The 25,289-nt window shown below is 38.8% G+C and overlaps 1 protein-coding gene across 1 annotated transcript in view; it reads right to left on the bottom strand.

The window, feature by feature from the left end:
• The window catches only part of LRP4 (LDL receptor related protein 4), a 58,457-nt gene extending 33,617 nt beyond the window's left edge, over positions 1 to 24,840 (bottom strand). The window contains exons 1-5 of the mRNA XM_029285726.1: positions 24,696 to 24,840; positions 20,161 to 20,337; positions 7,012 to 7,128; positions 6,343 to 6,456; positions 5,311 to 5,427 (exon numbers count right to left, since the gene is read on the bottom strand). Of these exons, the coding sequence (XP_029141559.1) occupies positions 5,311 to 5,427; positions 6,343 to 6,456; positions 7,012 to 7,128; positions 20,161 to 20,337; positions 24,696 to 24,840 (670 nt within the window). The remainder of the gene's footprint in view (positions 1 to 5,310; positions 5,428 to 6,342; positions 6,457 to 7,011; positions 7,129 to 20,160; positions 20,338 to 24,695) is intronic.
• Positions 24,841 to 25,289: the final 449 nt, after the last annotated feature.

Genomic DNA, 25,289 nt, shown 5'->3' with positions numbered 1-25,289 from the left:
TATCAAACACTAGCAATAATTAGCCCTCTGCTTCCCCAAAAAGCCTATTTTGAACAGAATATTTGTTGCTTCATAAAAATCCACAAAAAGATCCACAGTAAGATCTTCCACCATTCTTTAAGATTATTCCATGTCACAACCTAGGAAATATAAATTAGGAAACTGTCACATATTCAAGCTACTTATATTGAGTAGCATAGATCTTATATCATAAGCTTACTTATCAAGATGACATCATGCATAGAATTAGCACACTGAAAGCTGATGGAGACATAGACAAGGTTCTCTCTATACACTGAAGTGCAAGAGGGATTATGCAATTGAAAAGCAGTATTTATGAATATGAAACACACTTTATGAATGTGGACAATAACAAAATCCATGAAGCAAATCAACATAAGACACTTCCATAATAAACATAGAAATACCACATGTCAGTAGAGTTACTACATATTCAATTCCACCGCTGATTTTATCATACGTTGATTGCAGTTACCGGTATTATGTATGTACTCTAATGTGAAGACTCATATGTGACTGACCACAAGCATTCCGATGGCTTTCCTTGTGTTCAAGAGAATGAGGGCATGGTGTTCTCCAAAAGCCTAAAGAGCAGGTTAACCTCTAAGATAGCTTCCAGGCAATACAAAGCTATAATTTTCTGTATCTCTGGAGATGACTATGCAAAGGTTTGCAATTAGCCAAGTTGTACGATTGAACAGAGGAACTGTTCATTTGAGGATTTTTGTTCTACCAATGCTCTTAAGCATAAGTCACCATGAATTGCTGTGGCAAGCCTTGGAAGAGTACCATTTATCTCAAAACGATGCCAGGACAAACATCTCCCTTTCTCTCCATTCCGTAGAAGAATTCTTCCTAGGCACATATAACATTAGTGCAGAACTCAGTTTAATTTAAGACAAAAGATGTACGATGCTGCCCTTTCGCGAAGGCAATTAATTCCAGGGAACAGAATTCTTGGTGTTATATAGTCAAACATCAGCAGGCTGTAGAATGCAAGGTTTTGAAAAATCACTACTACAACAGAAAGGAGGTTTTGGAAGGACGTTCAAGCAGAATGACCCCAGCAAAAACATTCAGGTCCAAACGACTCTAACAGCATCTGGGTCAAACTTTCTGGCACTGCGCCTGTTTTCAATTACAAACAGTAAGAAGCAGGGGACAGAAAAGTGCACAAGATGTGGTCAAGTATATTTGAAATCGGAGGCCCAGGACTTCTTAGCTATCTTGAGTGTCCCCTGGTTACAAATATAGAAATATACATCAAATTGACAATAATAATGGTTCAGCATAAGTTAGACTCCGAGCAGTGTTTCTCAACCTTGACAATTTTAAGGCATGTGGACTTCAACTCCCAGAATTACACAGCCAGCATTGCTGGCTGTGGAATTCTGGGAGTTGAAGTCCACATGCCTTAAAATTGTCAAGGTTGAGAAACACTGGGTTAGAGGGTACCATGTTGGGGAAGGCTGGTTTAAATTGAGGGAAAATTTCTAGTTTGCTTCTGTGGGTTGTTTTTTTTAAATAAAGCATTATACTTTTAGAAATATACAGGGCAGCTTGTTAATCTCACTAAACCTATGCCTTTAACACAGCTAAGTTTCTGAAAAAATACATATTTTAATAACCAGCAGGAAAAGCACAGCCAATGGCAAGGGGAGACTGAAATTGGCTTCCTCTCCAAGACATTCCTGGCTCTGAAATCTTTACAGCTCTGGCTTTTTGCCAGTTCTCATTATCTCTGAAGATAAAAGACAAATCCCACCCCACACCGGCACCACCCCCAGGATTCCCCACCCTTGCCCTTCAGGAGCTGGACGCTTTTATTGTCTTCTCCCTCCAAACCTTTTGAAGTCTCCTCCTATCTAGAACATATTATGAAAAATGCCCTTGAGGCAGAAGAGGGGGAGGAGACTTTGCCTGTCTGCTGAGAATCCAGTTACTTTTCTGATATGGGAGGAAGGGCAGAAATAGAAAACTCAATGAAAACGTGAGCTAGTCTGGAAAGGGAGCAATTCCCAAAGGCTGGAGCTGGTTTCCCTAATATTAATAAAAAGTAGGTAAAGGGGTCTTTGAAATGGATGACTCAAGTGCAACCAGACTGGGAGAAAGGCAACAAAGAGTGCTGGAAATCATTCATCCAAATAACTTCCTCCACTGTTGGGGTGGGGGTTGCCTATATAATAAAGGACATCCTCTCTGATCATTTACTTTAATGTAGCCACTTTGTCGAGCAAACTTAAGTCTGGTTCAAAGTCCTAATAATCAGAAAATAAGCGGAACTCTCTCGGTCTATTTGAAGATACCACAAGGCTACAAAACAAAACATGTAATACGCTTCACAAGGAGCTCCAATGGTGTAACCACTCACAGTGTACTTTGTTCCTATTTCAAATGTATCATTTACGAGCAGGAAGACTCAAATCCAGGATGGCCCCACTGGCACTTGTACAATATCTGCCCAACAGCTTAAACATCAATTCCCAATGGAAAGCCAACCGGTCGCAGAATGCCCAGATATCGGAAGACATATAAATGACCCCACAAAAAAGTGCCAGGCTTTGAACTACCACATCAGCAATGGACAATCTTGAATAGGATTTGCACCTCACATGACCTCTGCCAGGACTCTCTGAGTCAATGTGGCACAGTATCCTGCCCTTAGTGTGACACACATTAAACTGTAGATCACATTGTGATTGGCTGTAAGCTGAGGGTGTGTACCAGTCCAGTATCTGATTTTTTTTTAATGTAAACAATGCTGCGCTTCAGTGGTTAGATCAAAGGTCCTCAACCTTATGGGTACCAGGGACCAGTTCCGTAGAGAGGGGTTTTTCCGTGGACCGGAGGGGGAGTGGTTTTGTGTGCTGCCTGCATCCCACGGATGGAAAGTCCCACCCCAATTGAGGGAGGATGTTTACCAAATTAGACACCCCCTAATAAATTTAAAGTGTGAATAGGTAGACTGGAGCAATCAATGAGCAAACTAGCAACAGAAAAATAATGGAAGCATATTAAAAATATCCCTTTAAAGGAAAAATATGAATAATAATAAAATTATGGATCAAACAAAGCAATTGCAGTGCAACTAGATAAACTCATAATAAGCATTATATAAAAAATAAAAATAATCAATACTTTAATGAATATTAGTATGAATCAGGAATATATATATATATATATATATATATATATATATATATATATATATATATATATATATATATATATATATATTCCTTGCTAATTCAATCCTTGCTAAGTCAGCTTCTAGTGTAAGCATATTTTAGTATTCCAAACATTTAAGCAGAAAGAAAAACTCTTATTCTACTATCCCAAAGGTCTCAAAGGCACTAACTAGTGTTCAGATTTAAATAAAAATGCCGAATATTCGGTTCCAAAAGTTAGAAAAGTTCAGATCTAAAGAGGATTTTTTTCCCCTGTCACCTTAGCAACATCAGAATAGAATAGCCTGTTTTGCCATCTTGGGAAGGGGGCTAAAAGGTTAAAGTTAGAAGGAATTCAGGAACTGTTCCTAATCATCCAAGAAGAATGTTGTCTTTTATCTGTGTCATGACTTTCATTCACTCTTTTATCACTTAGCGCAAAGGCATGCCATCTCATGATCCGATTGGTTACTGTGCACCTGTTCACCTCCTCCCTTCATTGGTTGTTCATTACATCCTAAGGCCTACCAATTAAAAGTGACACTATGTTGATGGATTGTTAGGTCAAAACATTGCAAACTTCTTTCATCCTTGCCTTCTGGATTACTTTTCACACATCTGGACTCTCCTATCAGTAACAAAGTTTTAAAATCCTCCAACTCCTGATTTTCTGTTTTTGGATTCCACTCCATTCCTCCACTTGCTCGATTATCTACAGATAGTTAAGCTGTAATTCTCACCTTAGTATCAAAAGTCTTATGTATAAAGAGAGTCCTTGATTTTGAACCATTCATTTAGTGACTGGTCAAAGTTATAGTGGTGTTGAAAAAAGCAACTTGCAATTGATCCTATGGCCGTTGCAGCATCCCCACAGCCACACGACAAAAATTAGGGCACCTGGCAACCAGCATGTATTTAAGACAATTGCAGTGGCCGGCGGCCACATGATCATCATTTGCCGTCTTCCCAGACAGCTTCTGACAAGCAAAGTCAGTGGGAGAAGATGGATTCTCTTAATGACCATACAATTCACTTAATAACTACAGCAAAAAAAAAGCTGAAGAAGCTTCTTGGATGAGAAGCGAAATGTCTTCCAAGAAAAACAAGAAAGTCCAGTTGCCTCGTGAAAAAGGCACCTTTGGCACAGCAAAAAAGGTTGTAAAATCTGACATGAGTCACTTAACAACTGCCTTATTTAGTGATGGGAGTTCTGCTCCTAGTTGTGGCTGTAAGCCAAGGACTACCAGTAGACAAAATTTAGAAAAAAATAATATGTAATATACCAACAAAGCAAAATAAAATGCTATATATCTCTCAATTGATATATATATACTATATATATATATATATATATAGTATATTGATTATCATTGATATAATGAGATAATAATTAATAAAATTAATGAATAATTAATAAATATTAATTTATTCATTAATAAATTAATGAATAATTGATAAAATTAATCAAAACTGATGCTAAAGTTCAAAATTACTGGAGTAGGACAAAAACAATCTTGTATTAAATACCATTTGCTTGCCATTTCAAAATACTGCATCATAATCGGGTTTCATGATTGATTTTACAACAATTATACCACATTAAATGTATTTAAACAACCCTAATATAAATCGGAGTACATGATATATAACTTGTTTAAATAAATAGGCTAGAAAAATCACAACTGAAAATGAAGTCAGTTTCTTTTAAAAATGGAATTTAAAACTCTTGAATTTTTTTAGGGGGGATTCTTCGATGAAAGATCTGGTATGACTTTTTCCATTTATCAGAATCAATTTAAAAAAGCATTACTGTGGAAGAAGATGTTATTCTTTTAAGACAGAAATAAAAGAGCAGCACTAACAGCTGTAGTAATTGATACCCATGATCATTTCAAAGCTTAGAAGCAGATGCTTTTATCAAATGAAGGAAGGGTGATGTCATCTCAAGTAGCGCTTTTGACGGCAAAATGCCTGGAGAGATTTGCACTACTCTTCTATATATTTTTTAATCCTACACAGCAAAGCTAAGGCCAGTATCATGAAAGAAAAAACTGGCACATATTCCCAGAAGCAGAACGTGGGGCTTAAATGCTAGAAGCGACAAGAAAGAGAGGGCACTTACGGCAGTTCTCTTCATCGGACCCATCCTTGCAGTCAGTATCACCATCACAGAACCAGTGCTCAGCTATGCAGCTGCCATCACTGCAGCGAAACTCTTTGTCGGAACACTTCCTCATATCTGCAGCAGAAAGAATAGCTTAGGGGGAAATAGCAATAGCACTTAGACTTATATACCACTTCATAGTGCTTTACAGCCCTCTCTAAGAGGTTTATAGAGTCAGAGTCAGAGTCAGCATATTGCCCCCAACAATCTGTGTCCTCATTTTACCGACCTCGGAAGGATGGAAGGCTGAGTCAACTTTGAGTCTGTCAGAATCAAACTTCTGGCAGTGGGCAGAGTTAACCTGCAATACTGCATTCTAATCACTGCGTCACCACCACTTCTCCTTCCCCTTCCTCTTCCCCTTCCCCTCCCTCACTGCAAGTGAAAGTTCTTTAAAATCGATCATATCCCCAAACCTTCCAATATTGCAATTGTACAGAAAAATGACTGCTTGCTTAGTGTGGATTTTTACAGAGATAAACTGGGATTGTACTACAATATAGTTTGATGTGGCCTGGAAGACTCCCCAATTTCCTAGTCCAGCAAGCAAAATATCTCGTTTTTTCCCCCATGGAGCCTGAAGCCTAGATATATCCTAATCTCATTCCCCCCACCCCAGTCCTCAAAGCCCCAGAAACTGTAATGTCAAACTACAGTTGCAAATGATCAAGAAACGGGGAAAAGAATGGGCTTTCTTTAGGCATATTAGAACAAATCTCAATCTTGGCTACTACAATGACTTTATCATCTTGTTGCTTCAACTGCAAATTGGGTTTTCACTTGGTTTGAGAATGGGCATTTGTCTCTTGCACTGATAACATCATAGTCTTCATAAAGAACAAAATATATGACTTTCAGCCCACCATGTTAGGACTGAAACCTATGCAAAAACTCTGTTCCAATCATCTGTGCTAGAACTATATTTTTTCTCATGTCATTTGGCACTCCAAAATGCTGGATTTTGGTCCTATCACAACCAGGTTTACTAACCACATTGCTCGTCACTGTTGTCTCCACAGTCATTGTCACCATCGCAGTGCCACAGACTGCGTATGCAGTATCCATTCTGACACGAGAACTCATCTTCCTCACATTCCCGGGGAGCTGCAGGAACACAACGCACAAAAAGATACATCAAACGTTGCATTGTGGTTTACTCAGCCAACAGAAGCCTATATATACCAGACAATTTAGGAGTATCTATTAATGCAAGTCTTCATTATATATTTATTCTGTTCATTTAAGTTAACTGAACATACGATAAGGCTATTTTAAAATAAAATGAAACAAGAAAATACACGTCATTGAGAATACAACTGTTGGTAAGCATACTAAATAAATAGCCCAGGAAATATGTAATATTTATAAAAGCTTGATCTCAATTCACCAACTAGAATTCAGGTAGCACAAGTAGACAACTTGCAAATGTTTGCACAAATGTCTCCACCTACCAAAAGCCAAGTTTTGTAGTGTATCAAGGAACGACCACAAATCAAATTACTGAGGCTAGAGCAAACCCACATAACTGGGTATTTTTTTTTTAGCATGCACCATTTATTCTAACAGCTACTCTACTGCTTAATCATCTCTAAAAGCCGACTGCAGCTCCAACAGTGACATTCTATTTGCTCTCACAAAATGATTGTGCGTTTAACGTACGGCAATCCTGCTCATCAGAATCATCCTCACAATCATTGTCTCCATCACAGACCCATGAGCGACGGATACATTTGCCATTGTCGCAGTGAAAATCCAGGGATGAACAAGTAGGCAGCACTGAAATGTAAGAAGGAGAAAAAGAAACAACTAAGAACATTCAATAAATTGCCCTAGATTTACTTCCTAAATCATACACACATGTGCCAAGGATGTAACAGTACTACTACTACTAATTATATTTAGCAATAATTAAAATATAAAATGTTCTAATAATTATAACTGTAATGAGAACCAGTTTGGTGTAATGGATAAGGCACCAGGCTAGAGACCAGGAGACCTTGAGTTCTATTCCTGCCAGCTGAGCTTGGACAGCCATTTTCTCTCAGCCCTAGAAAAGAGGCAGTGGCAAACCATTTCCAAATATGTTGCCAAGAAAACTGCAGGGACTTGTCCAGGCAGTCCCTGAGAATTGAACACAATTGAATGGAAGAAAATAATTATAATGTATAATTTAGTAATAATTATAATTACAATTAGCACCAGTAGTATTACTAATCATAAGTATGAAGGGATGGGAAATACTGCCATATTAATAACTCCCCAAACTTAATGTGCAGTTTAATTCTTTTTAAGATCAGTTTCTACACTGAATAACAAGTAGCAACTTGGTGATATCACTAAAAGTGAGCTAAAATTGTGCTAAAAGAACAGCCAATTTCCCTTTACTGTGTCAGATAATACTGTTGTAGAGGTTACTGAAAGTGATGCCAACTTTCAGCTGTATTATAGTCAAATCAATTTTAGCCTATAAAATGGGAAGAAACAGTCAGTGTTCTCAATACGGTACTTATTTTTGAAACTGTGGTGAATTAAAAGAGACATGAATTTTCAAAGTAGGAACATAAGCCCTGGCCAACATCCTACACTTACATTTTATTTTGAACACTCACCCAATTTTTCTGTATCTGTTAATTACTCCAGTCCTGAAAATCTCTCCCTCTCTCCTTTTGCCTCGAACCCTAGTCCACTTCTTCCAAAAACTGAAAATACACTCATTTCTCCCTATCATGTTAGATTAAAACAACTTCTAAGTTCTCCACTGCCCGCCAAAGAGCACAAAGCAGAGTTGTCAGATTTTCCACTGCACACTTCCAAACAATAGTGCCGCAAAGTATTTGGGAACAGATAAATCCAGTTTCCAGCGATCTGCACTCCAGTGCACAGGAGGAAAAAAGCCTTTTATCTGAATTCTTAAGAGTCTCCCCCCCCCCACTCAAAGAGGATGAAAAATGTCTGCATCAAAATGCTGCCCCCTTCCATGATATTCCTTCAATTACCTCTTCCATCAGTTAATCAGTTGTAAGCCCTAGACTTACAAGAGTTTATTTACTGACCGTTCAAAGTTATAACGGCACTGAAAAAATTGACTTAGAACCATTTTTTTCAGTTACAACCTTTCTAGCATCTGCACGATCATGTGATCAAAATTGGCAGTTGGTTCATATTTGTGACCGTTGTTGTGTCCCGGGAGTCATGTGATCCCCTTTTGTGACCTTCTGACAAGCAAAGTCGATGGGGGAAGCCAGATTCACTTAACCGGGTCACTAGCTTATCAACTGCAGTGATTCATTTAACAACTGAGGCAAAAAGGTCGTAAAATGGGACAAAATTCACTTAACAAATATCTCACTTAACAACAGAAATGTTGGGCTCAACTGTAGTCATAAGTCGAGGACTACCTGTAGAATTTCATGGTCACTGGATGTCTACAGGCCACACTGAGCTGCTTTGGAGGTTCCTCCCCCTTTAAAATGGAAATATATTGTATCCTGACAGATCCTTTGAAGGTTCCCACTTTGCAGTCACAGTAGCACTCCCTTTTTCTCTGAAGACAACATGCAAAAGGAAAAACATATGTAACCTTGACACGGGGAAGTGAGAAACTATTTAGCAGGTGACATTCCCAAGCCCCTTGATATTTTTAAATACCTTGGACAAGATTCTAAAAAAACCTTTTGCTATCTTTCTGTTTATCCTAAATTTTGTTTGATACCCAGTATCTTCTCCACCATTGCAAGTCTCAAACATCCACAGCATGAGTTTTTATTCCCCAGTATTTCCCAACTCTTACAGCCTATGCCAGGGGTCAGCAAAGCTGGCTGAGGAATTCTGGCAGCTGAAGTCCACAAGTCTTAAAGTTGTCAAGGTTGCAGACCCCTGGCCTATGCCAAATGAGGAGGCATCTCTTCCAAATGTTTGTACAACGCACCAAAGTTAGTATTTAACTTCAGACTTTCTTTTTACGTCTTCTTCACAGCTGTTATCATCTCCATTCAATCAAATACAGGTAGTCCTTAACTTACAACCTGTTGCTTAACAACTGGTCAAAGTTACGACAGAGCCCCCAAAGGTACTTATGATTCAGTTCCAAAGTTCTGATGGCCACACCCCCTAATCACGTGATAGTATTTTGAGCCCTTGGTAACCAGCCTGCATTTATAGCCATTTGAAGCATCCCATGGTCGTGCTTTTGCTCAAAACTGGCCTTTATTTTCAGTTTTTGGCAAAAACACCCCATAGTAAACAATGGGCTTGTTTTATGCACCCAGACATGTTGACCTACTTTACAATCATCATGACTGACGACCATAATGGACAGTCTCTGTTATAGTAGTAAGTCGAGGACTACCTTATTAAGCAAATCAAGATAATCATTTCCTTACAGAAGACAGGCTAGAATTATTTTTACATGACATCTCTCTCTCCCCCTCACTCATTGACTCTCAAAACTAGAAATGAATATCTTTCCGGTTGCTTCTGAACCTTCCTTTTCAGCATTTGGGGAGAATATTCTGGAAGAAAAAGAAACATGCTGAATATACGGGTTAGCCACTTGAACATACAGTTCCTAACCTAGAAGTCTCTTCAGCGGAACTAGAGGATCTTATCTCATTTAATTTCTTCCTCTTCCTTAGCAGCTTTGCTTGGGCTCCCAGTGGAGCGGAGAAGTTAAAATGGGTATAAGGAAAATCTATGCGGTATGTTTTATATAAATAATAGATAATCCTTTTTCCTTTTGATTAAGCAAGAAAAGATGTTTGGATTTTGCACAAGTATCGAGCAACATGTGCACATTTGTTGCTCTATAAACTATTCATCTGAAAAGGCCTCCAATGTAGCACCAGTAAATTTCTACAATGAGTATGCCCATATATTGAATTAGATTAGCCTGCCTCCCCCTCCCTCCCTCTCTTTCTCTTACAATGTCATTCATAAAGGCTTCCTCTTTGGGTTGCAATAAATTCTTAACCTATGAGGACTGTGTTTTCAAGGGCTGCCAACTATTCCTAGAAGAAGAAGAAAGGATTTTATACCTGGTAGCTGTGTTTTTCAAAGGAACAGGGTTTCCTTCAACTAAACAAGCAACAAAAAGAAACCCTTTCATCTCTGCCCAGTCTGCTGATATTATCTTACAGCTGTCATCATCTGCAGTAGTAGCCCAATAAACAGGAAGAAAGGTGGTTTCTTTGCAAATAAATGGCCATTTGGATAGTTAATGTTTCCAGTTTTCCAGTATCCTTTTCCTGAAATTGCAGCCAGGAACTATCTGTGCAAAACTACTTTGGGATTTTTTTTTAATTATGAAAAGCAGGTTTTAAAAGTGATAAATAAACTCATTAGCCATGGTTAACCTCACAGCCGCATTTTAATCATACTGGTTGAAATTGTACAATACGTTGAGGCACAAACTAGTTAAGTACTGATCAACCAAATACTTAGCATTTGTGGCAACTTATCTAGGATCTGTCAACAGCAGTTTTCTCCAATACAGAGCCATCCAGGCTTATCTATACTGTAGTCTCTACCATTCTCAATCAACATGGCCATTAGTGAGAATAATTTAACCTACAATTAGCTATACAGATGCCCTCTTTTCCTATTCATTAATAACCTGGTTCATTCACAGTGCTGCAATTAAAGCAAAATTTTATCCAAACCTCAACATCTAATCAGGCTTGCACCAATCTGGTTTCCTTCAAATACGGTGGGATTAAACTCAGAATTTCTAGCTGGTATGACAATCAAAAGCTTCATTATTCCAAAGAACAATCAACACTATGTCTGCCAGCTAGAATCAGGTTGTGTTTCAATTACATCAAGCAGCTATAGATAATACAGGAAATGCTCTTTACGAACTGTTTATTACCTCATGAGGGAACTTCTAATGTCAAATCCATGTCAGGCACTACTAGAATATCTAGAGATGTTTAAAGGACAAACATTATTATGTACATACACCATGGACAATCTTCATAAGTCACAGTACAGTGTCATCCTCTTTAATATCAATGACACTTCAATAAGTAGCAGAGTCTCTAGCTAAAATCATCTGGCCAAAGAAGCTGGCTGATTGGTATTTGAATGGGAAACTACCCAACAGGGAAACCCATACTAGAATGGAATGTTGAAAAAAAAATCTTATAAGACAATATCCAACCACTTCCATTATGTTGTCAAGAAAATTTGACTCAAACTTGAAGCAGGCTTTGCTTTTCTCCTGAGCATGGTTAAGTGGAGGATTAGTGCAATGTAGACCCCATTAAGTCAGGAATTATTGCAGAAGGAATGCCAACTTCTCTGGAGTACAACAAATTGGAGAAGATTGAGCTAGTGTTGGACACAGATTAGAGAATACAGGTTCTCTGGTGTAAATGGCAGTCTAATGATAAAGCTAAATTGATTATTTCTAGCAATCAAATAACTGAGGAATCAAAAGAAATTTCCTATGCAGCAAATTTTCTTGTCAATTTCAGTTTAGGGGAAAAATAAGGAAGGCACATAGAGGTATACATAACTATGTATGATATGGTAAAGGCATCTAGAAATAGGTTTTTCTTAGAGCCCAAGGTCATCCAGTTAATCTGAATGATGGAAAGATGGAAAGATTAGAATGTGTGAGACATCATAATTGGCCTTGATAGTAATCACAGATCTCCAGATAGTTAATCCTTAATTCACCCTTTAGTTAAACTTGGCAGAAGACTCTGTTTGGTTAGTTTTGAATTTTTGTTGCAGATAGCAAGGAAGTCTTGAAGACAACACTGCAGAGCAAAAAAGTCAAGAGTCTGTCTGTCTGTCTGTCTGTCTCTCTCCCTCTCTCTCCCTAATTAATTTCAGTTATTGGAATTTTGTTTAGCACAAGGGCCACTAACTGACTATAGAGTCTATATCATCACTAACTTGTCAATAGTGCATATCCTTGCCAACAAATCCTACAGCAAAACCAAGTAGTACCAACATCAACTACTCTTTTTTAAATGGATTGAAAAGCTAAGAGATGGCATTTATATGTAATCACAATACTCATTCTAGTTAAAATAATTTTAAAAATTAAATGCAGTAAACCTTATTTCCAGAATGCACTTTTATTTTGACAGCCTTCTTCATTTTGTCTTCTATTACAGATCCTTCCTTTTATCTGAATTGTTGCCATTACAATATATTTATATTCCCCCCTTCCACCTGGAGCTTTATGAAACATACATAGCACTCCTTCTTCTAATTTTTCCCCAAAAATCTGTGGGTGGGTTGAGTAAAATAAAATTCTTTTTTGCACCATTCCATCTCTTAACTTTTGATATCCACATACTCTGAAATTGATGATTATTGTAAAGCTATCACCGTGTAACCTAGTCTTCCCCAATCACGACTGGGTAAGATACTTTCACCATTAACTCCCCTACTCCCTAATAGTTGACAATGCTGGTTGGGATTAATGGAAAAGGTAGCCCTACACTCTGAAAAGAACCTAGCTGTGGGAAAATGGATGCAGTTCAAGATCAATGTTTGCCCAATTGGATAATTTGGATCACAAGTTTTTTGAATATTATGTTCCCCATAAGAAATCTTAAATGCTTTTATACTCTTTCCTTTGCTGTCCCTCCATAGAGAGAAATGAGTGGGTCAACCCTGGGGTAAGGCAGTACTGAATGTGTGCCCCCTGCTGCTGCCAGAAATTAAATTTACATTTGCAGCTTAAGTAATCTAATCTTTATATGATGATGAAGATTCCACAAACCTAAGACTGACTTCCAAACTCTCACTGGAGAGGAAATTGCACTCATTCATAGCAGCACCCTGACAACTTGAGCCCTGGAAAAAACTGTAGATATAATTCATTTGTGTCTATACTTTTTCCAGCTCGGAGACAGCCAGGCAACCAAATCTGAAGCATTTTAAAAAGCTCAATAAAGACATGCACAGACATCAACTGTTACTTTCCTGAATCACAAAAAAGCCAAATTCAAGTTCAATATATTTTTTCTTTAGATATGAAGTCTGCTAAGCAACTCAGCTAATATACGTCAACTTTCATTATTAATCATGCAAAACAATGCCTTTAGTTAGGGTACTAGTCCTTTAATTAAGAAAGTATGAATAGATTATTTTTTCCTTAATAATAATCTGTTATGATCATTTAAAACAAATGAAAGATGTCTATGAGGAAAATATGTCCGGGAAAAAATGACACACACATACACAAAAGATCTAGAAATAAAAGCAAATTTCACACCAATTTCCCTCACACACACCCCCAGACTGTCATCAAAATCACACTTATCTTTTGCAAATACCTTAGACAAATCTTGAAACAAAGATGATGGGTGTGGAAACATTTCTCTCCCCCCCCCGTGTTGACAAGTCCAAATGTGTTAGAGTATATTTTCCATCATTCCTGGCCATTAACACATTTAGAAAGTGCATGGCAGCAAGAGTAATCTAAACAATAGGGAAGAACATCCATATTTTATATCAAGATTCCCATAGATTCTTCCTGATAAGCAGAGTTTGAGAATACACACTTACTAAGAAGGACACAGTTCAGTCAACAGACAAGTAAATATTTGTTTCGTGTGTTTGCTGACCACATAGTGACCTTCCTATTTAATGGAGAACATGTCTCAACTCAGCTATGCTCAGAAATTTTATCACTGCACTAGGAAACTTGGCCATGTACTTAAATAGCCATTATTCAGAAAAAAAGGCTTCCAAGGCTTTTTCATTAAGATCAAGAGTCTCTTTACAGTCTTTGCAAATGTCACGGTCTTTCGAAACACCCGTCCTTCTCCTGATATGGTATTTCTGGTTCCCTTAAGAAAGCTTCACCAAATTTATAAAGCTGGCTGACCAACAAATTAAACACCACACCCAAGTACATATGATCCTGGGAAGATTCAGCTGTCATTTTGCCCTATATGATTCTACTCAATGAACGTCTAAGAGCAAGTTTCAGTCTCATTAATTTCCTCTCCACCACCTCCCTGCTGATATGAAGGACTACTGAAGGATCTCTCAATACCTGAAATCTTTTCCAATCTATGGCATTCCTAGATGAGAGAAGGCTTTAACTGGGAATTCTAAAAAAAGTCCTGTATACATTACTACCCTTGTCAAAATAGAAAACATAAATGAACTGCAGGAAATGCGCATATGAAGTCTAATACCATATAAGTGGGACACGTGTAAATAGTTCTTTATAAATAAACATACCACTTTTGGATTATTGATGAGTAGGAAAAAGGAGATTTAGGAGAAATATGAAAAACAAGGAGACATATTTCTTGAGAGCAGAAGACCGTTCAGTGTTCTTCAGGTCTCAAAAGATGAGAGACTCAGGAGACAGACAGCAACTGAGTTACAGGCTGGTTCGGGTGTGAGATTGACAAAATCTATCAGCTGCACTGATAGGTCTCAGAAAGACTGCTAGAAATGCAATGATTGTGTTTGTACAGTAATCAAAGCACAGAGAGAAAAGGCTACGGTACATTTACTATCTACTGAAATATCCACTGCGAACAAATGAAGCTATATTTTCACTTCAGTGATAAATATAACTCTCCTTCAAGATATGAGATGAAATCTAGGAAATCAGGCACTCTGAAGCAAGGAAGTTAAAGAAATGAGAACAAGACTTCAAGGAAGGAAGTCTCTCAGAGAAAGATGCCAGGAGAAAATAAATGCTAAATTCAAAGACAAAGAGTAGGGAAATCGGGGAACTGATCAGGACATTCAACAATCAAAACCAACATCTAATAATTTAAAATAAAATAAATAAAAATCTTATACTCAAAACTATTCAATGGGACTTGTTCTCAGATAATCTTTACATACTATTAGTTGTTCGCTCCAACATTTTTATTCTCTAACTTGAAAGTGTTGCCAAATACTATCCAGGACACTGAATTTCCATTTATTTATAGTGGGACATGTATATAATGAATGTCTTCAATCAGCAAGAATCTGCTTTTAATGAATTATCTAATGCTAATTCCAGTTTCTGGAAGGTCTTGTCTGTCTAGTAGGCAAGGTTTCCTCATAATTTAGGCAAAGACTGATGTTTCAAATTCTATCAAAGAATTGCTTGCAACACCCATTATGCAAGACTGAGCTTGTTACATGTTTACTATGATTCTGGTCTTCTTCTGTTGGGGAAACCCCAAAATCGTATTTACAAAATTTCCACTTATTGAAGGGGGTTTGGAGCTAGTTAATAATAATAATAATAATAATAATAATAATAATAATAATAATAATAATAATAATAATANAGTAGTAGTAAAGTTAGAAGGGACCTTGAAGGTCATCTAGTCCAACCCCCTGCTCAGGCAGGAAACCCTATACCATTTCGGACAAATGGCTGTCCAGTCTCTTCTTAAAAACTTCCAGTGTTGGAGCATTCACTGCTTCTGGAGGCAGGTTGTTCCACTGGTTAATTGTTCTCACTGTCAGGAAGTTTCTCCTTAGTTCCAGATTGCCTCTCTCCTTGATTAGTTTCCATCCGTTGCTTCTTGTCCTGCCTCCAGGCGCCTTGGAGAATAGCTTGACTCCCTCTTCTTTGTGGCAGCCCCTGAGATATTGGAACACTGCTATCATGTCCCCCCTCGGCCTTCTCTTCGTTAAATTAGATATACCCAATTCCAGCAGCCTTTCCTTATATGCTTTAGCCTCCAGTCCCCTAATCATCTTTGTTGCTCTTCTCTGTACTCTTTCTAGAGTCTCAACATCTTTTTTACTGCCACTTCAGATATTTTGAGGACTGGTTGCTGAAAAAGTCCTCACATATAAAGGCTGCCAAGTATACAAATATTTCCTACCTCCTACTGTTATATACATGCCTCTTCTTTCCTGGTTCACCTATGAACGCATCTAATTAATTGTTCTTTGTCATGCTACCATTTCCAGCTTTGAAGAGGTTATGCAAAGGGCTGCCACTTTCATTAATCTATTGTGTAGCAATAATTAATCTTTCCGTCCATAAAGTTAGCTGTTGGAAGACATAATTATTACTATTCTTTCCAATGTAATTCTTTACCCTCTTTTTCCTCCTCTCAGTTCAAAGTGCCATTTCCCCCTAATACATTTAACATAGAAGAGTGGGCTTGTTTCTTTACTGACCCTCACCCACCCATCCTCAGTCTTAAAAAGCAGTCAGTAATTTGATCTATAACTTGAACCAGAGCGGTGGAAGAAAACATCTCAAGAGAAAATCAAAACTGATCCAGAAGTGGGAAGTGTCCGCAAAACGGAGAGGTATATTGTGAAGAAGATACAAGGAACCTGGTTGACTCTTATTTACTTATTTCAGTTTCTTTTTTGCTTTGATTCCTTCTGGGAAAGTGAATTCTGTTTTGCCCGTGTACAATTGCTGTAATCTGATCTGAGATTTCCGCTCAAGCTGTTCTGTATCCTTTTCTATTTCAAGCATCATCTGCTCTGCAAAGTTTGTCTGCTTGTCTCCTCAGTTTGCATGGAGCTTCCCCATAACTGCAAAAGTTGCCAGTCTAAAATGTCACAATTTTAAGCAACTGGTGCTTACTGAGGGGCATCCCAAGGGGATGATTAAGGGGTGGCGCTTTTGTTTTATTGTTTTATGATTTTTTTGTTTTATAGTTACTGGTTTTTATTGTTGTTGTGAGCCAACTAGAGTTGTATAAGATGGGCAACTGTATAAATCTTTAAAATAAATATATGAGCGTAGTGGAAAAAGCTGGAGATTTCTGGTGTGGTGGTGGTACATTCAGGGCTTACATACAGTTTTAAAGGAGTGAAGTAAATAACCCAATGCTCTGAAAGTAGCGACAATGCTAGCGACAATAATTTTGCTCCTTAAATGCCAACAAATCCCTCCTCCAATACACTTTTAAAAAGCTGTAGCCCATTCTGTTGGGCTTTGGAAGTTACATATGGGAGGCTGGAGAGCATGTGGAATTTACAACCTACCAATTTCTGGCTTGTGTGAACCAATTGTTCACAATCCAATTGTTCACAAAACAAAAGCGTGACAAACAAGTCAGGGCATAAAGCAATACAGATGAATACAATCACCCAAACAGGTAGGGTTACAGTCCTACTGCTTCAACCGTCCTTATTATCTAAGACTAGGACGTGTTCAGTTCTTCCAAACATTATATACAATTATCATGTCCATTTAAAAGAAAGGACCTCAAAAACTGTCTTAAATGGCAAAATATCCTCTATTAGTTCCTGGGGCTCTGCGGTGGTTCATATTTGATTCCAGGATGGAGCTTCAGAGAACATGTGGGTACGGACATTGCACCATCCTTCTGCCACCAGCAGCTGCGCTTGGCACCCCTTTGAAATCAAATATGAAGCACTGCACACGCAGACCCATCAGTTGCTAAAAGTGATGAGGCCAAATAAAAAGTCACTAAAAACATGCAAAACATCTGAGGTTCACGACTCGTTTCACTTGATAAGGCTTACAAACTTTTGATAAGGAAAAGGATGGGAAGGTAACGACAGAAAAATTTCAGAAAGGGATGTTGCACAATTAAAAGATGTAAAAAAAACCGACACAAAATGGCCCTAATATAATTTTTTTAAAATAATTAAATAAATTTTGGAAATCAGATATTTCAGTGAGATAAACTTGTGAGATCCACTTCCACCTTGGATTTCTATCCCTATAGAAGTGGTGGCGAACCTATGGCACGCGTGCCAGAGGCGGCACTCAGAGCCCTCTCTGTGGGCACATGCGGCATGCCCCGGAGATGGCAACCGTCCCTCTTCAACCAACCGCCTGCTAACTCGCCGAGGTCTCACGTGGCCGGATGCTTCCTAGCACGGCTGGTTTCCCTCCCCCCCGTCCCATCCCTCCTGAACTCGCATGCTCTCCTTTTCCCGGGCACGACCCACTGCATCGCCTCCTCAGCTGTCAGCCAGCCGTCCAGCTCAGAGGCGGCTTCTCTGAACTGCTGGCAGTGGGCTGTGGAGCCCCAGAGTGTGCCAGTCAAGGGGCCGGCAGGCTGTGGCTACTGCCGGACACTGTCGGCCCCCATGCGCTCACTGGCCTCTCTGCGGGGGCCAACGGTGTCTGGCAGCAGCCGCTCCGGCCCCTGCATCGCCTTGCCCTGCGACAATGGCACTCCCGCCCCACCCTGCCTCGCCCTGCCTCGCCTCAGCCCGCAGGCAAGCCTCCTGCCCATCGCCCCACCTGCCAGAGACCCCCTGGATCTCCCCCAACCCTGCCCATCCCCCACAGGCATCCCTCCCCATGAGCAACATCGAAGTGAGCACACCCACCTTGGCCACACCCACCCAGTCTGCCATGACCACCATAGCCACACCCACCCAGTGGGCCACGCCCACCTGGCACCCGGCAATAAATAAGTGGGGTGCAGTTTGGGCACTCGGTCTCTAAAAGGTTCGCCATCACTGCCCTATAGTATATACTGTCATTGTACTAAAAACTATATGCAAAGGGGATGTCCCATTTTTCTCTGCATTTCTTTGGCAAGTAGATGGTTTATTTGTAAATGTCAGATCTAAAAACTATAATTATTCCAAAAGAGACTCTCCAAGGGAAGCATTCATTTATCTACTTCCCTAAAATCCACTTAGATGGGAGAAACTGGAAATCTCAAGGCTGCAGTTTGGACCTCCTCCTCCTCCTCCTTTTTTTTTTAATCCTAGCAAAAAGCAATAGCAAGTAATTTTGCAAAGTATATATAAAATAAAAGAATATTTGATTTTTTAAAATATTACCCACCTTTTAAAGATAACAGCGCTAATCTAGCTCCCAATTCAGCAATGATACTTAGTGTATATAGGGTTATTTTTGCAAAACAAAAATATGTATTTGGAGAAAGCATGGGAAAGGGGATCCTCTTCAGTTTAATATGGTACAAGTTCACAGGTATGTATAGTACTTGTCTCCCATTTCAGTTTTTAGGGGAATTCAATTCTATCATCCATCCATCCATCCATCTATCTATCTATCTATCTATCATCTATCTATCTATCTATCTATCTATCTATCTATCTATCTATCTATCTATCTATCTATCTATCATCTATCTATCTATCTATCTATTAGAAAATCGGTTCTCAGATAATCCTACAAAAAGGGCTATAGAAATAATTGCATAAATGACAAAGAAAACTAGCATCCAAGATCTGCCATCACGACTAACTTCTTTCAGAAGGAATCACAGCAGAAGTGCTGAATGCTATATTCTTTCTGCTGTTACCATGTTTCATTCTGCGTCCTTCCTCCATTTCCAGTCCACTTTCTCTCCCCTCTAATCATTCTCATTCTCAATTTATGAGTGTATTTAAAAATCTCCAAGATCTCTATTAGCTTATACTTTCCTCTACCACCAGCAGCAGTTATAAACTTAGCCTGCAACTGCCAATCAGTGAGTGGTGATCTCAAAATGTGAACAGTTCAGAGTTCAAATCACCACTTACACTTCTTTTATAATGGTGTGATAATACAAGTGAGTCCCTGCTAGTTCATAAAATAAAGAAACACACAAAATGCAAAACTCGGTTTTGGCTCCGTCTGCTATATCTGTGGAGCACAAAAGATAATGTAACAAAACCTTGCCTCTACTAGTTTCCAAGAAGGTCAATGACAGTGGTTGGAGAGTGGTCAGGTTTCAGCATTTCATAAATTAGCAACATGCATTTGGTCTTCCGGACTCTAATAATAGAATCTTAAAGTGACCCTTTAGGAAAAATAAGGCATATGCCTTTTTAAAAGAACCAAATACAAAAGCATAAAAAACACATGGAAGTCTTCTTCAGCCTCAATCCCTCCCTCCTAATTATGGATTATTTTCTTACTACAACCATCTTCGTCACTATGATCTCCACAGTCATTGTCGCCATCACACTGCCACTGAGCAGGGATACAAGTGCATTCGCCAAAAGCACTAACAGCGCAGGTGAAATGGTTGCGGCCACAGGAACACTCAGAGCTGCTACTAGCTGCACCTGCAGGAAGAAAAGAATCAGCATTATCTTAGAGAAGAGCCTGGAAAAATAAGGATACAAAAAAGCATTCATACAAGGTCACCTTGCAAAATATTTTCCAATTTATGTCATAAAATAATATATATTATTCTACCACTAACTGGGTGCCACTACTAAACGCAACCAAACCGTGTGCAAATGATAGGAAATGCATCCACTGTATTGAATAATCAAATGGTGTGATTAATTTCCAACTTTCAGACTGATAAATGAATTAAAAATTAGTTATCCTATGAAAATTATATTTCTCTGAGCATTTGTGGTGCTATTCTCAGATGAAAGTTTCAAAGTGTGGAAAAATGTGTATATTCTTCAAGGTAAGCAAAAATGCATTTATCAGGAAATATGTTGCAGAGATATGAATATTTGGCAAAAATTATGTGCATAGATAGACATGCAAGTTAGAAAGAAATGTGTGTGCACTGGAATCTTGGACAAATAATAAATACAGAAAAATCATAATAGATCCAAATGCTATTTTTAATTTATGAAGAATTTCACATATGATGCAATATAAAATTTGGTTAACTTTACGTGCACAAGAAAAAACTCCATCTTTAGTTATGCTGTGTTGCATAGCAATGTATGCAATCTGTGGTAATAATATGTGGTCTAACAAGACATGTTAAAAGAAATGTTTTAGATTATCCTTACAGCTTTGGGGCAGAAACAAAAATGCCAATCAAACAAACATTAATAATAATAGCTAAACAGAAAGATAACACAACAATGGGACAGATGAAAATGTCCCATTTTCAACAAAGATGGTTAGAAGACTGAAGGCTAAAACATATGAGGAACAGTTGCTGGAATTGGGTATGTCTAGTTTAAGGAAGAGAAGGACAAGGGGGGACATGATAGCAGTGTTCCAATATCTCAGGGGCTGCCACAAAGAAGAGGGAGTCAAGCTATTCTCCAAAGCACCTAAAAGGCAGGACAAGAAGCAATGGATGGAAACTAACCAAAGAGAGAAGCAACCTAGAACAATTAACCAGTGGAACAACCTGCCTCCAGAAGCGGTGAATGCTCCAACACTGGAAGTTTTTAAGAAGAGACTAGACAGCCATTTGTCTGAAATGGTATAAGGTTTCCTGCCTGAGCAGGGGGTTGGACTAGATGACCTTCAAGGTCCCTTCCAACTTCTTATTATTATTATTATTATTATTATTATTATTATTATTATTATTATTATTATTATTATTAAATTTATTGTGTAATCTCACTTTATTTCTATTTCATAAAGAAGTAATGCCCAGTGTGTGTTATTTTCTTACATTTGTGTCTTTTTTATCATTTCAAAGTTGCTCACAAACATTTAATAATATTCTCTCTCTAGTGGCAGATAGCATGAAATAGCATTTCATGATGATATTAGCCATGTTATGGGAGGAAAGAAGGGAGAAAGAAGATAGCAGATTTGAGGAAAGCCAAATTCCTTTCACGTGAACAGTACCTCTAAAACAGTGGTTCTCAACCTGTGGGTCGGGACCCAATTTGGGGTCGATCGACCATTTCACGGGGGTCGCCAAGCAAGGCTGTCTGCCATTTTTTGTCCACCATTTTTTCCCCTTTTCCGACGGGTGCCTTACCTCCCTTGGGCTGGGCCAGCTGGTGGTCGGCCTGCTCCGTCTCTGCCGCTTGCCAGCTACGCCTCGGCTGGCACAGGGGGCGGAACCACGCATGCGCAGCGCTCCCGGGCAGGGAAAGTCCTCGACTTACGACCGGTTGGGTAGTCCTCGACTTACGACCGGTTTAGTCCTCGACTTACGGCCGGTTTAGTCCTCGACTTACGACCGGTTGGGGTCGCGGCATTAAAAAGGTTGAGAACCACTGCTCTAAAAACTGGACATGTGTTTTTGCACTATTTAAAGGGTTTCAGAAATCCAGAAGAGGATTCATGCCTATGAATATGACTCTGTCTCCACCTTGCATTCCAACCACAGTCAGCCAAGAGATCCGGAAATGCTTTGGAAGTCAGGGCACCTGACTACTGGCAAGCAAAGTAGTTATTTAGGGCATAAAATATACTCTTATCCTTGTTGTATCAGAATGGTCCTGATGCGGTTAACGATGCTTCAGATTCTAAATCAGAAATAGCCGAGGGATCTCTTCTTTTACTGAGAAACTTTCAAATTGGCAGAAGACAGGACAATAAGGAATGATTATGAATCATTTTCCTTTCTAAAAGTAACAACAAGCACAAAACTTCAGACTTCCAAGATGCACTTGAATGCCTTGCTAGTAGTATGCATGAGAGACAGAGCGAATCCAAAATCCCTCCAACCTTAGCAGGCTGCAAAACTAGGGACTCAAATTGGTGGATCAAATGTTAAGCATTAAAAACAAGGCACTGCAATAGCACGTGCTCAGCCCAGAAATTTGTGATTTACCCCCAGAACCAATCTCACAATCCTTTCACGCACAGATACGTTCTTGGTTTTTCCCACAAGTATTCTTTTTCAGCAAAGCTGCTCAGTTGTTTGGACAATGAGATAATTAGGAGGCAGAAACACCTACAATAATGCAAATACCCAGAAATCTGCTCTGACCGATCTTTTTACTCACTCCTACTTTATTCCAAGCATTGTTTTATAGAAAGACCAGGGTTTTTTTTCCCACTTTCTCCCTCCCCTTGCCAGAGTCTCCAATTGCATGATTAATCAATTGCCTCTACAGTGAGGAAACATTGATTACAAGGCAGTGGGGGTGGGGGGGTGCTACTTGCTTTGGAGAAAGGCCAAACAGCAACTTATTCTCTACTTCTCTCTTAAGAAACTGATTCGATCCTCAAGTGGCAATTCTTCAGTGAAAGAAAGTACAGTTAATCCTGTTTTAATGGAGGGATTTGTTGACCCATTGTTTAAATAGAGAATTCTTCAGCCAGAAACTAAGAAAGTCACTTTGCATTCATACATACAATTATGGAAGAAACAACACTCACTTACAGAGCCCATCTAACAGAAGTGGCAGAATTTATTTCAGATTTAGTCCTTTTGGCTGCAAGTAGAGTAAAAAACTTTACAGAGCAACACAATATACAACACCTATACTGTGTTTCATAATAGCTCTGGGAAATGGCCTGTGATTAAAGCATATATACAGAGGAAGAGGGCAAAATGTTTTAACTCACTCTTTCTGCAATATTCCATGATAAAGTGAATATCTGAAGCCAAATGTTGTTAAAGATTAAGCTTCGTCCAAATTCAGTTATTGGGTCATTCATAAGATCTTATACTAATATATTAATATCTAATTGGCATATGTGATTACATAAAAAAACAAAGACTGAGTTAATTCTGACTATAGATTAATTGCTTCCCCAATGGCTTGCTAGAGCCTTCAACACACTTTCGTTCATCTGAAAATATTGAGGCTTTCACAGAAAATTTTGACATTGAAAAGTCTCCTTCTCATTCTCAAGAAGCCGTGAAGAATGCAACAGACAAATGCAGAAATGTGCCTTGAAAGCAAATATTGCAAACATCGAAGTCATTTTTTTTCCTGAGTCCCCACTGAAAAATTCTGAAACTGTTCAACAATGTGTCTTATTTGTTGCTGTGTAGACAAGCAACTAAGAACCCAAACCATTGCTATTTTACTTCAAATGTTCAGAAGTGTCCTCTGATGTATTTCCAGCCTACCGGTACTTTAGGACAGGGGTCCTCAACCTTGGCAACTTTAAGACTTGTGGACATCAGCTCCCAGCAAAGCTGGCTGAGGAATTCTGGGAGTTGAAGTCCACAAGTCTTAAAGTTGCCAAGGTTGAGGACCCCTGCTTTAGGAGCAAGAGAAAAGATCTAGAGTGAAGGATTAAGTATCAGATTTATTTTGTTAAGGGAAACATTGTAGAGAATTCATACTGAAAATAATAGGTTTCACACCTTCTATGTAAATCAACAAAAGCCCATGAAACTGCAAAATAAGCAAAGTACTTAAGGTAAAGTTACAAGATTACTTCAAGAGAAACTGAGCTGCAAGATCCTGCACTAACAGAATTGCAGACACTTCTTCCAGGATAACTGCTAGTATCTCAAACAGACAACTGTCTGTTTACCATCTCTGTCAGATAGCAGTTATTGTTCTTATCTCCTGTCTTCCAGAAATCCTAGAGTATTGTCACTTCCTAGTTTTTAATACCCAACCAAGCATCATTCTTTCCTATAAAGGTAAAGGTTTCCCCTGTCCAGTCATCTCCAACTCTAGGGGGCAGTGCTCATCTCTATTTCTTAGCTGAGGAGCCAACGTTGTATGAAGACATTTCCATGGTCATGTGGGCAGCATAACTATACACCAAAGGTGCATGGAACATTGTTATCTTCCCATTGAAGTGATACCTATTTATCTACTTGCATTTGCATGTTTTTGAAACTGCCAGGTGGATAGGAGCTGGGGTAAGTAGCGGGAGTTCACCCTGTTGCATGGCATTAGATCTCGAACCTGTGTTGTCAACTTTCCAGCTGACAAGCTCAGCATTTTTATCCGCTGTGGCATGGCACATTCCTATTCTTTCCTATACTTATTGGTAAAACACCTCTTTATATTGTACTCAAAATGTATTTAACCACCTCTATATAGCATAATTGTACATATTATCTCTAGATCATGTTCCTAGAGAAAAGGTTAATCTGTAATAGCACCATGCTTTTAAACTATATTCACAATCAGGACCTCTAAATATAATTTAGGGGGAAATCCTAGTTTTAAGACCTAAATTAGGCATAGCCAACTGGTTTGTTGGACTACTCACTTGATGGAAGATGGACTTTTTGATCATTGGTGACTGGACAGACAATGCCTTCATGTCAATTTCAATTAACAGCTACTGAGCATCCTGTGCATTCCAAAACAGTCCTTACTTGAAGCCCTTACTTGAAGCCACAACAATCTCCCCTTACTTGAAGCCACAACAATCTGCCAAAACTCTGATACTTAGATACTTC

Source organism: Protobothrops mucrosquamatus, unplaced genomic scaffold (assembly GCF_001527695.2).
Source record: "Protobothrops mucrosquamatus isolate PMUCROS unplaced genomic scaffold, P.Mucros_1.0 scaffold2131, whole genome shotgun sequence".
Lineage (NCBI taxonomy): Eukaryota > Metazoa > Chordata > Lepidosauria > Squamata > Viperidae > Protobothrops > Protobothrops mucrosquamatus.
Note: the sequence above shows the minus strand (reverse complement) of the source record. Positions and strands in the feature narration are given on the sequence as shown.